At 41.3% G+C, this 14,745-nt stretch overlaps 2 protein-coding genes across 6 annotated transcripts in view; both read right to left on the bottom strand.

Moving 5' to 3' along the window:
- The window catches only part of NADK2 (NAD kinase 2, mitochondrial), a 32,797-nt gene extending 30,943 nt beyond the window's left edge, over positions 1–1,854 (bottom strand). For 2 of the 4 annotated variants that reach the window (XM_054651729.2, XM_054651731.2), the window contains exon 1: positions 1,398–1,854. In XM_054651729.2, the coding sequence (XP_054507704.1) occupies positions 1,398–1,745 (348 nt within the window). In that variant the 5' untranslated portion in view covers positions 1,746–1,854. The remainder of the gene's footprint in view (positions 1–1,397) is intronic. The other 2 variants (XM_054651728.2, XM_054651730.2) reach the window with 2 other exon arrangements.
- A 4,824-nt stretch (positions 1,855–6,678) lies between these two features.
- The window catches only part of RANBP3L (RAN binding protein 3 like), a 32,484-nt gene continuing 24,417 nt past the window's right edge, over positions 6,679–14,745 (bottom strand). The window contains exons 14-15 of one of the 2 annotated variants that reach the window (XM_077171451.1): positions 13,440–13,632; positions 6,679–9,174 (exon numbers count right to left, since the gene is read on the bottom strand). In XM_077171451.1, the coding sequence (XP_077027566.1) occupies positions 9,131–9,174; positions 13,440–13,632 (237 nt within the window). In that variant the 3' untranslated portion in view covers positions 6,679–9,130. Of the gene's footprint in view, positions 9,175–9,601; positions 13,633–14,745 lie in introns of those variants that run through there. The other variant, XM_077171450.1, reaches the window with a different exon arrangement.

Here is a 14,745-nt window from a genome sequence, read left to right as displayed (position 1 = left end):
GAAGAAAAAGTCTTACAGCTGAGCTGTAAGACACCTTTTTTCCCCCTAACCAGTGTATAAAATAAAGTACTGGGACACCTCAGCAACAGGAAGCTACATAAGAATTAACACAGAATGACATTCAATTTGTTGAACTATAACTACACAGCTATACAAAACATGTAAAAAATGTCTGGACAGGAATTCCATAGGAGGTAGAAGACCAAGCGAAGCACACAGACATTGCTGTAGATACTGTACATTTTATCCCTGATTCTTTACAAAGCAAGGCTACGCAGCCATTTGTCCTTGCCATATAAGTTAAGCACATGTACCAGTTTAGTCCAAACATTGCAAAGTAACAGAGATTTAAAATATTTCCAGTTGTAAGAGACCAAAGACTTGACAGACACAAACGAATCTGTGGACAAATTAATGTAATGGATTTATCCAAAATAAAGGCATAAAAATATGATCTCATGACATGGACTTCACAGACTGCTGGCAGCCAAAGTAACTCCTGCAGGTACCGTCCTTCAGCCCACCGGTGGGAAGTGAACACTGGAAGATAGCCACCGGCTAAAGGGAGAAATGGGCGAGGTCACTGAGCATGATGGAGATGAAGACAACAAGACACTGGGTGCACATGTCAACTCTCAGAGACACTTGCTTTCTTTCAGTAATGGACCTTTACATTAAAGGTTTCTTAAAGACTAAAGAAAAATGCTTTTCTAAAAACTATGACAAGAAGGGTGGATCTGAGAGAGATGTGGCTGTCTGAATGGAGGAAAATATCTAAGGATGGAGTGAGGATGTGAGGCAAAAAAACGGAGGAAATGCGAATCAGTCCATGCTAAGACATAGAGGGAATTTTTTGCAACATTGTGCTTTCCATGCATGCACTTCTCTGATCTTTATACTTCATACAGTAAGAAAAAGACTGCAGTTTGCTGATAGACACTGGAATCCCTCCGAGGGTAAAACCCAAACACGCTTACTGCACAAGTCTCTGGGCAGCCTGCAAGCGATGAACGTTCAGCGCCGCCACTCGTGCCCCCCTCCAGGCCGTGCCGCTCGGCGGCTCTCTCGGGATCGGGGGCCGGGGAAGGAAGCGGCGGGAGGGCAGAGCCGCCGGCAGCAGGGGCAGAGCCCGGGGACAGCGGCCGCGACCCCGCTCACCTCCACAGCCGCCGGCTCCGCCCCACCAAGGCCCGGGGAAGCACCAGGGACTCTCGGACACAGCGGCCCGGCGGCGCCACTGGAACCGGGTATCACACCGGGAACCTCTCCGAAGTCGGGCATCACCCCAGTCATCCCTCGCCGGAGCCGGGCATCACCCTGGGTACCTCCCCGACCCTGCTGCAGCCCCGCGTCAACGCCCTCGCTGTCCGGGACCGCCGGCCCCTCCCGCCGCTCACCAGCTGCTTCAGGTCCTCCTCAGAGAGCCCGGCGTAGCGGTACCGCTGCTGCTCGAACTCGTACCGCGTCGTCTTCACCACCACCGCCACTCGCGACGGTCGGAACCCGCCCCCCGCCGCCCCGGATCCGCACGGCGCGGCCCCCGCCGCCCCCCGCCCGGCCACCGCCGCTACGGAGGGGCTCAGCCCGCCAAGCGCGAGTAGGCGCCGGTGGGCGCCGCCGAGCAGCGGCAGCCACGGCGGAGCGGAGGAAGCCGCCGTCCGCTGGCAGAGCAGCGGGGAGCGGCGAGCTGCCGCCCGGCCAGCGAGGCGGAGGCGGTCGCAGGGTAAGCCCCAAGAGGAGAACATCTCCCGGGCTCTGCGCCGCTCCCTGGGGCGGGCGCGGCGCTGCCGGCGGCGGCTACGGCCGCTCTGCGGCGGCGCCCGGCACACATGGCCCGGCCGCGCCCGCCGCCCCGCCCTCCCCGCGCGCAGCCGCCCGCCCCACCAATAGTGAGCTGCGCCGCCGGGTACCCGCCCCTCCTGGAGGCGGGGCCTGGGCGCTATCCTCGGCGCGTGCGCCCTCCCCGGCCAATTGGAGCACAGCGCGCGGTGCCCGCGTGCCCCGCCCCGCGCCCCGGGGAGAGCCGCCTGCGCAAGCGTAGAGGAGACCTCTCTCTCCCCCTCCCCCCCCACTCCCCGCCCGCCCCTGCTTGGCCCCGCCCCGGCTCCTGGAGGCGCGCGGGACGGGGCGCGAGGCACGTAGGCGGCGCGCGGGGGATGTCCCCGCGCCCGGCCCCCCGGGCGCTGTGAGGGGTGCGAGACCGACCCCCGTCGTGAGGGGAGAGTGACAGCGTCCCCAGCGGTTCGCGCTGCTCCCCAGTGCTCCCCCGTGTCCCAGGGCTCAGCAGCAGCACCCCCGGTACTTCCCGTGCCCCAGAGTGTTCCCAGGACCCGCCCGTCTAGTGCTCCCCTCTGTCCCAGGGGACAGCGACAATGCCATCAGTGCCCCGCTAGTACTCTTAGTGTCCCGGCAGGCAGCGATAGTGTTAAAGAGATAAAGAGGGAGAAATTACTTGGTCTTAGATTGCGCGTGTAGAAATCTCACGTGTTGCTGCTCCTGTCCTCGGCCTTTGTGATAGCTTTACAGCACCGCAGAAAGGCAAATACGAACTGATAATAGTGCATTAGCAAAGCTTCAGATAGCTTGAGGGAATAGACAGGAATTCTGAGACTAAGCAATGTTCCGAGACTAAGCAGTGTTCCTAAACAGCGTCCCCCACACCCGGGGGCCCGCGACCGTGCTCTCGTTACTGGTGACACGCCACCCCGTCGGAGCAGGGGGGCGCGGGCCGGCACCATGCAGGCGGTGGAAGGGCGGCGGCCTGCTTCCCTGGGAAGCTGGGGAGGGAGGCGAAAAAACTTTCGGAAAATAATTCAGAAAGGTGGGAAAACACAGCACGTGCTGTGTTTTGGAAGGAGTAAATACTGCATCTGGTGCGGAGAGCTGGTGAGGTACATGTAGCTTAAAAGTTCTTTTTGTTATCCGTGCCTGTTCTGGTCTTCGTGACATTTACCAGTGTCAGGAAGGGCAGAAAGGACCTGGCCCGCAGCGTTGCGAGACAGCGTCTGGCAAGTCCAGGTTAAAAAAAAAAATTAAATTATCGATCCTGAGTTACTTTTTAATATTGTAAGCAAGCTGTCCAGAAATTCTGTGGCGGTTTGCATGATTATCAGTGCCTGCATGTGCAGGCATCGACTGCCACAGACGGTCCTTCTGCACTGAAGGCTTCACTTAGACACGCATTTCTCATTACTCACCTTGTTTCTCATCTTCCCTGGGGGAAGGGATCGAAGCAGCAACTCCTGCCTGTCAATACAGCACTCCTCTACAGTGCTTTGCCAGGAGTCTTAGGAAATAAGCATAGCTGCGGCCATTCTGCTCTTCCCACAAAACAAAGGTTCTCTCCAGTCTTTGCTGGTGGGTAGGAGGATTTTTTTTGTCTACTGATTAGCTTAGCCTTGAAGGAAAATATCACGAAACAGATTACCAGGAAACCAATTAAACATAACTAATTCCCTTGCTGACCAGAAAATGCCTCATTCTGTATAACCATTAACTTTAAGGTTGTACAAAGCAGTAGGTAATACAACATCCTTGAGACCTAAGAGATATAAGAGGTTTCGAAAATTTATGACTCTGTTTTGAATGGTATCTATTTTATAACTTAATTGACCATTTAGCTGCTCCTCTAAGATTTTTGTGCTTTGTGTATTGTCTATTTACATTGAATTGTTTTGATTTTTGAAAATCAAATCAGCTTCAACCATTAAGTTTGAATATGAAACAGTATTTTATTCTAAAATCATGCAATTATCATGTTATGGTCTTTTCAATTAATTCCCACAGCAAGCTTATAATAATAAAATATTAAATATTTATTTTAAAATGTAAATTCAAATCAGTAGATGATTAAACTTCTGGAAAAAATGCTGAAGCATGGGCTATGAAGTGATTAATCCATAGTTCCCAGAGGGAAGCCTCTGACAGGCTAGCTCTTTGTCAGAGTACACAGATTGTCTGATATCCCATTGTCTTTGTGGAAAAGGATTTAAACTTTCTATATCATATGAAATACAGTTTGCATCTTACTTTATAAATGGACCTACTTACAAAATGTTCATTAGACACTAACCCCTCCCTCACTACAATTCTTGATTTGAACATACACCTGATACAGAGCAAGAAGACACGCAATACTGTCAAATGACCCTTTACCTATTTTGAGATATATTCAGTTTGTGACATATGACATGTCTCTTCATGCTCCATTTTCAATGACTTTAAAACAATATACCCAGAAGATCAGGGGATGGATTAATTCATGCAAAGTTAAACAAATAAATATAGGAATTTAAACCTGGTATCCTTGTAGGACATAAATATGGACTAGGAGTGAATTTCTACTGTAACAACTTTTTGAACCCCTTGCTGACCAAAACCAAGTTTGGTTTGGGCATAGAGTACTTAAAAATTCTTCATGGAAACAGATGCCTCAATACTGCCTGAAGTTAAAAAATGCTTCAGAGAAATGCCCATTTTAGACACCAAGGAGTACAATACATGATGTAAATTTCAAGACACAAATCCATAAAAAAACAGACATCCTTAGCTCTATATGCTTCAAGTTATATTGTGAACTTTAAAAAATACCTATGTAATACACAAAATATTCTGTGTAACAAAGTAACTGGAAAAATTTCTACATAAACAAGAAATTATTCCCTAAACTATTTCACTAGCTGTAAAACTGGCAATGCACAACTGTGCCAGCTGTTTTATATAAGATAATCTCCATATGTAGTTTATTTCCACCCAAAAGAATGTATATGTTGGTTGTAGTGCATTTACAATCTGGGACAACTATTCATTTCTACTCTTTCTTGAAGTGTTTGAATAATGCCTTCTTGTGACAGTTTAATTAATAACATCATTAACTTACCCAATTATTTGCATTGTCTAGACTTACTCTATGTGACCCTCAGTGCTACTGGTAGCAGAAAATGATTGTGGTTTAAAATGGTTTAAATTGTGTTTAAAATGGTGATGCTGTCAGTGTTAGGTGCATGCACAGGGGACGAGGTAAACACACCATCACAGTAACATTTCATAAATCCAAGTCCTTGGATTTTGAGACCAGCTGACTGCAGCTGTTAATTCTGGTAATCCAGAGGAAAACTCCAGACTAACATTTAGAGAGCATCACTCATGCAACAAATCAGAGTCCTACAAGGCACGTAGATGAATGTATTAGCAAGTGAAGTCTGATAGAATTTCTGATCCCAGATCCTCTCCGTGTGCTTGCACTTTGCTTGCAACATGTGTACCCTCATCACTGATTGCACAGTTGAGTCATGTAATTTAGTCGTGTAATTTGTTTCAGAAATTCCAAATTACAAAATCAAGGAAGAAGCTTAAGGAAAAGCATAGTAAGTATAGCTATTCTTATAAATGCAAATTACTGGGGTTTTTTTTACAAAAACCGATGAGAAGAGCAAGCTTTCTTGTCTGTGCTTCTATTAGAACATATTTTAATTATCAGAGATTTACTTTTCTACTTTTCTTCCCACTCTTTGCTTATGCAAAGCAAACTATACAATCCCTCAAGTGATCTAATACAATTGACTTCAACATTTCAGAAGCAATTTGAATATGCTCAAACAGCTGCAGACACATTATTTTGTATGAATAATTTTAGTGTTTGAGAAACACAAACTGTTCTGATTTGAAGTCCACTTTTTTGACAGAGAACTGCTGTAGAATGGGCTGTGCATGCTTTTTCTAAGTTTTACTGTCAGCATGGCCCCGTGGTAAGGCCTCTAAAACCCATCTAAGGGAAATGAAGATGCTCTTTCCCTCTCTGTCCATGTCATACTGGCTGTCACTAGCAGTGAAAGCAGATGTGCTAGAAGTTTTTCCTGTATTTATATATTCAATAGAGATATTACCTAACTCTTAACTTCATACAGTCTGCCAAAACTATTTCAGAGGTCACTAAAAAGCATGACATAAAAACCTGAGGGACAAGCTTTATGAAGAGATACAAATGCCTCCAGAATGTTGAGTAGGACATTCAGTTTGTCCCATCCAAGTGGATTCTGCTAGAAGTTCCTAATCTTAGTAGAATATATTATTATTATGAAGAACTGTTAGTTTTCCCTCCTTGGGAAAATTACTACTGTATGAATATATAAGATCTTCCTCCTCTACATCCCTTATGTATATAAATTAGTCACTGGGGTTTCTCATAAATAGATTTTTTATCTGGAAAAAAAAATCATGTCTAGTTTCACATGGGCTCATACGGGTTTCATATTGAGTCATGTCTCTACACCTCTCTTCAGGCCACAGGGACCTATCCTTCCATGCTCTGCTTCTCCTCCCTCCCAGAAAGTGCTGTAGAAGCAGAAAAACACCAATTTAGGCCCACCAGCACCTCAGAAAATACCAATTTTACCCTGAAAATTTTTCCTCAAAGGATGCTTTTCTCTGATTTCTGTCATTCAGCAACTGCCAATTTTCATGAAGAATTTAAATTGTCTTAGAGCGTTCTAACTCCTGTGCAATTCTTTGAAACTGAACAGTGGACTCAGTGCGGGTCTGACAGATAGGTGGATGGCATGCACAACCACTTACATATTGTTTCCTTAGGAAAGCAGTCTTGAGATTCTGCAGCATGGAACTCTTAAGTAATGGAAGCTCTAACTGGGACGCAAAATAAGACTCCTAGTTACACAGAAATTTAAGTGGTAAGGAAATTGTTTATTGTTGAGGTGCGGAAATTGCTCTCAAGGTGTCATAAAATGACAAACTACATTTTAAAACCAATTTAATACATAACATAATGGTGTACCTTCAGGTTTGAGGAACAGTCAACCTTAGTGCCGTGAGACTAAAGAGAACACATAATTAGGTTTTTAAGAGCAAAAATTTTTTCCTCTATTATCAAAGTATCCAATGTTTTTAAAAGAAACATCTCTTCTCCTCCTCAGCTTTTGGGAGATGAAGCTTCATGTTTGAGTGTGTGTGCACATGAGTGTCTGTGTTTATATGTATATTTGTGTATACATGTAAGGATCTTGGGAAGAGGCAGATCAAAATAGCTTTTATTTATAAACCTTTTTCTGTATGCTGTGGGAGCACATTACAAAGTTTAAGTCCTGTGTCTGAAAAAGTTCTGTTGTCCCTGCCCTGGAAACCTCCCTCATTTACCAAGGATTTTACAGCTGTAGTAGAATTTAGAGGGGTATCGTGTCACTAAGGTGCTTAAATCCTGTTTCACAGAAAGCTTTGATTATCAGGACAGACTTTGAAATCAAACTCTGCATTCAGCTCATAGCCAGCTGAACTCCAGGGCAAACATATCACCGTGACCTGTTGCTAAATACATAGGGCTGCTGTGTTTTACAGCTGCCTGAGTTTTTATAACATGGAGCTTTGTCCCTGAGGATGAGTTGCAGCAATGAAATATGAAGGTCAGTGATGTAAATATTGTGGTGGTCAGGAGTGAGGCTGATAACAAAGGACACAATGTACAGCTCATTATGGAAACAATATTTTTGTTACTGGCAGACTGGAATCAAAGAGAATCCCCATGCTTCACTGTTTGACACAGGTACTCTGTTGGGAAGCAGTTCCTTTTTCCTGAAGGCAGAAATCAAGTTCCACTTAAATTTACTGTCATCCAAATGCTAAATCAATGTCAGACAAGTGCTAATTTTGGTGGGCCATTGCATCCAGTGTAATCCAGACAACTATTTCAGCTTCATCTGCATACTAATCTTCGCAGTGCACTGAGAATTCACGAAGAAACTAGTACTGTTCCAACTTCATACCATTTTCAAATGGGAAAACGAAATTGTAACTTGACTGATCAGGTGTGTTGCAGCTTTTTAGATTGAGAAATCATTACAATTACCTTAATTAAAAGGACTGGAGATATTTCAGAACATTGTTTCAGCTCTGAGGATGACAAACTGTGCAGGACATCAGGGAAGTGGCAGCGGAGAGATTACAGACAAATTCTAATTTTGACAGAATGAAAACATGGAACATAAGTAGTGTGTCTTACTTTGCATGGGCTTATGAATGACCCTGCAAGTCTTGATTCACAGGTGAATTGGAGTTTTTTTCTCACAAAAATGTTTAGGTAGAAGGCATTAATTTGTGGAATGACTTCTACAGAGCAACTGTCTTGGCCACTGTTGGAATTATTGTGCACATGAGAATGTGTAACATACTTATGAATGATGCTGTTAGGAATAGCAACAGCTAAGGCAGAAATAATCTCAGATAATCTCACACATTTAATGTAGATATATCCTGTTGTACTGTGCATGCATTTATTTGTGTATATCAAAGGAACAATTAATATACACAAGTGCAGGTGCTTGTTTTGTTCAGCTAGAAAGGTGTTCATGAGCAAGCAGATACACTTTAAATTTTAAAGCTGATATAGCCCTTAGAATGGGCTTTTACTTCTTCATGGTGAAATGTTTTGGTGCGTACAGTTGAAAGATGCAGATCATGGTTCTTTTCCCTTAAACAAAATTCTGCAGCAAGTATTCTACTCCAGATATTTTCAAAATAAACATTAAATATAACCCCTTGTACAGGGGGTGTTTCTAGAGGGGCTAGTTTCTATAGGCATTGGTCATTCTAACTGCCACCCCAGGATTTGCTTGCATGTTCTTGCAAACAGGATGCTGAATGTTACCACACAATTTTAAATAAATGTTTTCAGTGAAGCAAAATTTAAAGCTTTCCAAATGTATCTTTTAAATAATAGATTAAAAGTAACAAATATCTGTTCACATTTATTATTAGTTCATGCTTATGTGGTATTATCCATCAATATGATGAACAAGTACTTATCCCCTATAAAATTCCTCAATCTAATAATGTATCTAAATATATTTAATTCTAAAATTGAAAGACTTTGTAACAGTTCTTGACTATTGGAATCCATGGTGTTATTCACAGCTTGGTGCAAAGCAGGCTGCCTGAAATCCTCAATAGTGCATCTGAACTTCTTTCTCAATGAATTAAACTTAAGCTGTCTCTAAAATTAATCTCTACTTAAAAGTAATAAAGTAATATGCATCTCATTTCCTCCCTCCAGGGGCTGATGAGTCAGCTTAGACATTTTGGGAAGATGAGTTCCCAGCTGAGCTGTTGTAACTTCTGGCAGATATCATGAGCAGACAACAGACTGCCTGCGGTTCCATCTAGAATGATCTGGAAAAGAATTTATTGAAAAAAATCTTGCTTATTTGAGCATATTCATGTTTTGAAACAATCCAGCATTTCATAATACCAAAGCAGTAGGTTAAAGTTTGGATATGATCAGTTCCTGGTTTAGGTAAATAGGTAACTAGATAACAGAGGATTATTCACAAATATTTGAGCATGTGAATCATGAATGAAGCCTATGACCCTCCAAGTCAATAAAGACAAGCACAAAAAACAGTAAGGAATCTGATGTCTAGGTAGGGCAATGTACCCGGGATGCAAATTATCTCATTCTATGGAGGTACACTGCTTTAAGACTTCATTACAGATGCTCAGAAAACTGAGAGAAATCCAACATACCTTCAAACAGCTCATTGGTTATGAGAAAGTGGTTTTGGTGCGTAATCTCTGTGACTTTGACTCATCTGCAGAAAGTAGGTAGAACTGACTAATAATGTCAGACACATAATACCACTACCACAGTATCTGCTTAGAAATTGCTACTACCATCTGGCTACCCCTAAATACTTACCAAGAGTTTAAAATCTTTTACAAGTGAAATGAAAGCTTGTGTTTGTCAGAATATTAAAACTGATCTTCCCCCTTCTCTTTCCTGATATGGGAGCATTTAAAACCAATCATACAGTGTCTTTTTTCTCTGCTTTAGATATTACTGGTGCCTGCTGAAAAGAATAGAGAAACTCCAACTTCCAAAGAAGTTAATTCTTAACTTTTCCTTCTTTTTCAGTTTTAATCACCATCAGGTATGTGTGTGTTAGCTTTATAGTTTGGAATCCTTAACAACTGAGAAGAATTTAAAGTAAATTGACAAGAAGTGCCAAACAAAGCAGTTTTTCATGAGTTACTGCGGTGTTGCTGAAGAGCCAGTTCCTTTAAGAAGTTTTAAAGTACTTTACTGCAAAATAGAAAGAAAGCTCTTGTAACATTTTAAATCTTGATAAACTGCAGCATAACAGAGAGTCCTCATGAAACTGAGATGGGAATATATGTAGAGTGGACCAGAAAGGGTCCCTAAAACATTCTTCAGTTCTGCAAATGAATGTGCTTTTTTGCATTTGTATATTAGGATACTGTCTGGCTCTCAGACCAACACACTACTGGTGTTTGGAGACTACGGGCTCTCAATACCAGTAGTCTCGAAAACCCATGCAATTCTTTGTGGATCCATATGGGATACACTCTTATATCTTTGCATGCTGTGATTTTTCTTGTAAGGTCTGTGGCTGGGTATGGAGAGACTTCTTGGGACTTACCCAGTCCTAGATTCCAGAATCTTTGAATTCATTCTAATAGCTTCTAAGATAAAATTACAGAGAGGACACCTCAGTCAAAAGAGATGATTCCTCAATCAGGATGATGTTAGGAGAAGAATTCAGATCAGTGAGGTGGAGTATAAGAACTAATGCATAAAACTTTTCTTTGCCTAGTGACAGTGCTGTCCTTGTACCTCCCATGTACTTTACTTGTTTGACTTTGTTCAGCCAAGAAGTTTACTGTTCAGTCTAAATTCACTTCCTCAGCTCACTTTACAGGCAGAGGGAAAAGATAAATACTTTCCAAAGACTTATTGGCCCCATCCACTCTCAAAATCTATTTAAAGGTTAATTGTTCTTTTTCTCTCCACTTAGATTTACAGAGCATTTTGTTGGTAAAAATATTTAGGCTGTAACTGGTAAAATATGATCTGATAAAAATATCAGGCACAGCAAATTTCTCTTTATGGACTTTATGAAAAGTAAAGCAAATCAACTAGGAATTTTAAAAAATATTGGAATAAATGTCTATACTGAACTCATGAAATCATACAAAAATCTCTACTACCTTATACATTGTCTGTATATAGCATTAACATACTGTAGATTAAGAATTTTCTGTAAGGAATGCCTACAACAGTCTTGGAAATATACAGAATCACTTAAACATCCATAATTCACTTACTAAGTATATAATATTTGCTTTCTTCTTCAGTCTCAAGCACTAAAGACAATTGTTATAAAGATACTATAAAGATAATAAAGATCTAATTTTTGATGTCTTTTACAGTGTCATGAAATACATCATCTAGGCAACTGCATGAGTTCATTTTAACAAGAAAGAAACTGCTATATTAAGAAAAGAAAACCACAGCGGGAGGGGGGGGTTGAGAAAAACAAATAGAATGGAATCACATAAAATGCAGGCATATTTTGTAAATTCTCATATCTCTTGTAAAGAAACAGTCCCTGAGGACTTAGGCTTCTTAACATTTATATTTTCTTAAGGAGAAGTAATCTCTGAAACTGAGTTATATCAATATAAAGAAGATTACTTATTCACATACACCCTTAAATGGAAATGAAAGAATGAAAATTAAAATGTTAAAACTAACGCTCTTAAAAAAACAGGATCTGTTCTCTTGTATCTAAATGGACATTTGTATGCTGATATTTAAAACTGACCTCTTCCTGTTCAAAACCCATAAGGCTTATTATTCTTCCGTTTTTGTAAAAGGGAGCTCCAGGGACAGTCATGAGTGAGATTGAATGTCTGAAGGTGGAGAGTGACTTGGGTACCAGTAACTGAAATCTGTGCAAATTAAAACCTTGTGGCTCTGAGAAGAGATTAAAATAAGCAGAAGAGCTAGAAGCCATTTAAAAAGTGCTTGAAAAGGGATTGTTAAAACTGTTGTTACAAACTGGAATAAATGAGGCACAGATGCTTAGACTGAAAGGACAAAAAAAAAAAACCAACACCTCACACATTTCAGAATCTGTTTGCTGGCTGCGATCTGAATATTTGTATCAGAAGTTTCTGCAAATCAAAATAAATATTTAACTTGTATATGTCTTTGGTATTGCAGTCTATCAGGAGGATAACAAGATGGTGAAGGGCATTAAGGGAAGCTGTATGAGGTGCAGCTGAGGTCACTTGGCTTGTTGTCCCTGGAGAAGAAGAGACTGAGGGGACACCTCACAGGGGTCTTCAACTTCCTCATGAGGGCAAGAGGAGGAGCAGAAACTGATCTTTTCTCTGTGGTGACCAGTGACAGCACCCAAGGGAATGGCCTGAAGTTGTGTCAGGGGAGGTTTAGGCTGGATATTAGGAAAAGGTTCTTCCCCAGAGGGTGGTTGGGTGCTGGAACATCTCCCCAGGGCAGTGGTCACAGCATTATCCAGCTCAAGAAGCATTTGGGTAATGCTCTCAGACACATGGTGTGACTCTTGGGGTGTGCTGTGCAGGGCCAGGAGTTGGACTCAATGATCCTTAAGGGTCCATTCCAATTCAGAATATTCTATGATTCTATGATAAAGGAGATTTTTTTTTTCCTTAGGGGAACAGTACTTATAGCTGTTACTGTTCATTTCTTGATTCTTGATGAATAGTTGTTGAAAGGAATGTTTATAATATAAGGACAGTATGTTACCTAGCTGCAGAGGGAAACAAATCCTATGAGCAACAACTCAAAGTTGCCTGATGTAGTCCATCTGTTGAAAAATCACGCCTAATTAGAAGCTCCTGTATCCCCTGTGGCAGTTTGACACAAGCAATGAATTTGCTCCAGAAATATGACTTGTCTTTTGCTGAGATAGAAGAGCTTTTAGGTTTAACAGCTCTTTCTGCCTTACTGTCTGCAAATGTGACTGTATCCCTATTGTGAGTTGCATTAAAAGAAGTGTTAAGGCATTAATATCCTATTTTAGTGTCATTTTTCTCACTGAGAAACCTAGATTTTTGTTACGGTGAAGAAAGCTGGCAGAAATGGTGTGTAAATGTTGTCCTGCAGATTTCCTAGTTGAGCTAGTTGTTACAATCAAAGAACATGTTTTAAATAAAGTTAACCATGACATAATAAATATCTTCATAAAGACACTGTGCTTCAGGCTTTTAGTAACAAGCTAATCACTGATGTGAATGGACTCATTCTTCACTCACTCAAGGTAAAATCAGTATCTCAACATCCCTAGTAATTTCTACTGAAATATACTGGTAAGCGTTTAGATAATGATTGATAATATAAAATTTCTTAAACCTGAAGCTTTTGTCAAGAGTATTCCAGGGCTATAAATGTGTTGCTACTTTAGCTGGCAAAATCTTACATTTTAACAGTAATAAATCAAAATACTAAAAGGAATTACCTGACTTGTACTTGAAAAAGGGATATCTGTATCAGATAAAAGTTATAGTCAACATAAAAAAAAAAGGTCCAATTTTCATTACTTTAAGCAAATACCCTGAAAGGATTACACATTTCCAGCAAAACCTCCACTTACCAGATCCAGTGCTGCTCACTTGACTTAGTTCTTCGTCATCTTCATCATCACTATCACAGTTTAATGGCTGAAAAGCTGTTTCTGACTCTGTGTCTCCCTGATGAGCATCTGGCTTTTGCTCAGCAAAGCTTCGCAAGGCCACAAGGCGATGATGTATTGCTGCATAAAGGTGTTCAGTGTCTTTTGAGCTTGCCTGCAGAACATAAAATGTATACAGTGCAAAACAACTGAGAAAAATATCTATTTTAAAAAATTCATTTAAAAATATTGAAAGAGTTGTATTTTGTCCTTTCTAATCAAAACAATCAGCTTAAGATCCTCACTTAATAATTAACATCCAAATATTAAATACAAATAATGTGAAGTTCTTTTATGTTGCCTGAGCTTTACATGCAGCGGTTGATTATTTTCTCTATAGTTACAATAAACATAAGCTTAAAAATTACTTTCTCTGAAGAACAGATCAGTTTTTATGGAGTATTTGATATTTGGAAGATTCCTGAGCTTGATTCTAGAAGTAGGAAAGCCCTGACATGTTAATATATACAGTCTCCAGGTGGATACTCTAGGGGTGGATAACAAGCCTCTTCAGTGTCTGTAGAAGCAGCTTCCTGCAACCCTTGCCACACCCATACAGCTCTCATATATTGTGACTTCCTCATACATGTCTATTTTTACTGCCCAGTAGTGCCAAGACAAATTTACGGAATGTAAATTACACTCTTTATGAAAACAGTCCAGTACACCTGGAAATCAGGACATTAATATTTCTCACATGCAGACCAGCAGTCCAGCACAGCCACAGTTAAGTCAATCCCTGTTAAGAAGTGACAGATTTACAGTACTTGCATACACACTGCATGGTACTTTGCTTGTGTATGATATGTGACACTTCCTAGAAATGATGACTTATTTGTCTTTCCCAGCAAGCTGAATCCTTCCTAGAAGATCTGCTGGGGAAACCATAAACATCCTTAGACTCATGTGGATGTTCTCACTTTCCAACTTGGGACATATGTGCTATCTATTTGCAAATAAGTCCAGCACATTTTCTTCTCCAATTTAGCCCTTGCTGGAGAAAATCAGGGTTCCCAGGACACCCTTGGGTCTTACACAAGGTGATATTGGAACTCTGTATTCTTCTCAACTGAGAAATGGAGGTCCTGCCCTGGTTGGATTTATTGCAAGTGCTGTGTTGAGAACCATGGCAGAAAGCTGCTGCCTTTTACCAGAGTAATTTACAAAATGTTAACTACCTGTGAAGAAATTGTAAGTGTATTGCTTTCATTTAAAAAGAGCCATTTCT

Source organism: Agelaius phoeniceus, chromosome Z, assembly GCF_051311805.1.
Source record: "Agelaius phoeniceus isolate bAgePho1 chromosome Z, bAgePho1.hap1, whole genome shotgun sequence".
Classification (NCBI taxonomy): Eukaryota; Metazoa; Chordata; class Aves; order Passeriformes; family Icteridae; genus Agelaius; species Agelaius phoeniceus.
Note: the sequence above shows the minus strand (reverse complement) of the source record. Positions and strands in the feature narration are given on the sequence as shown.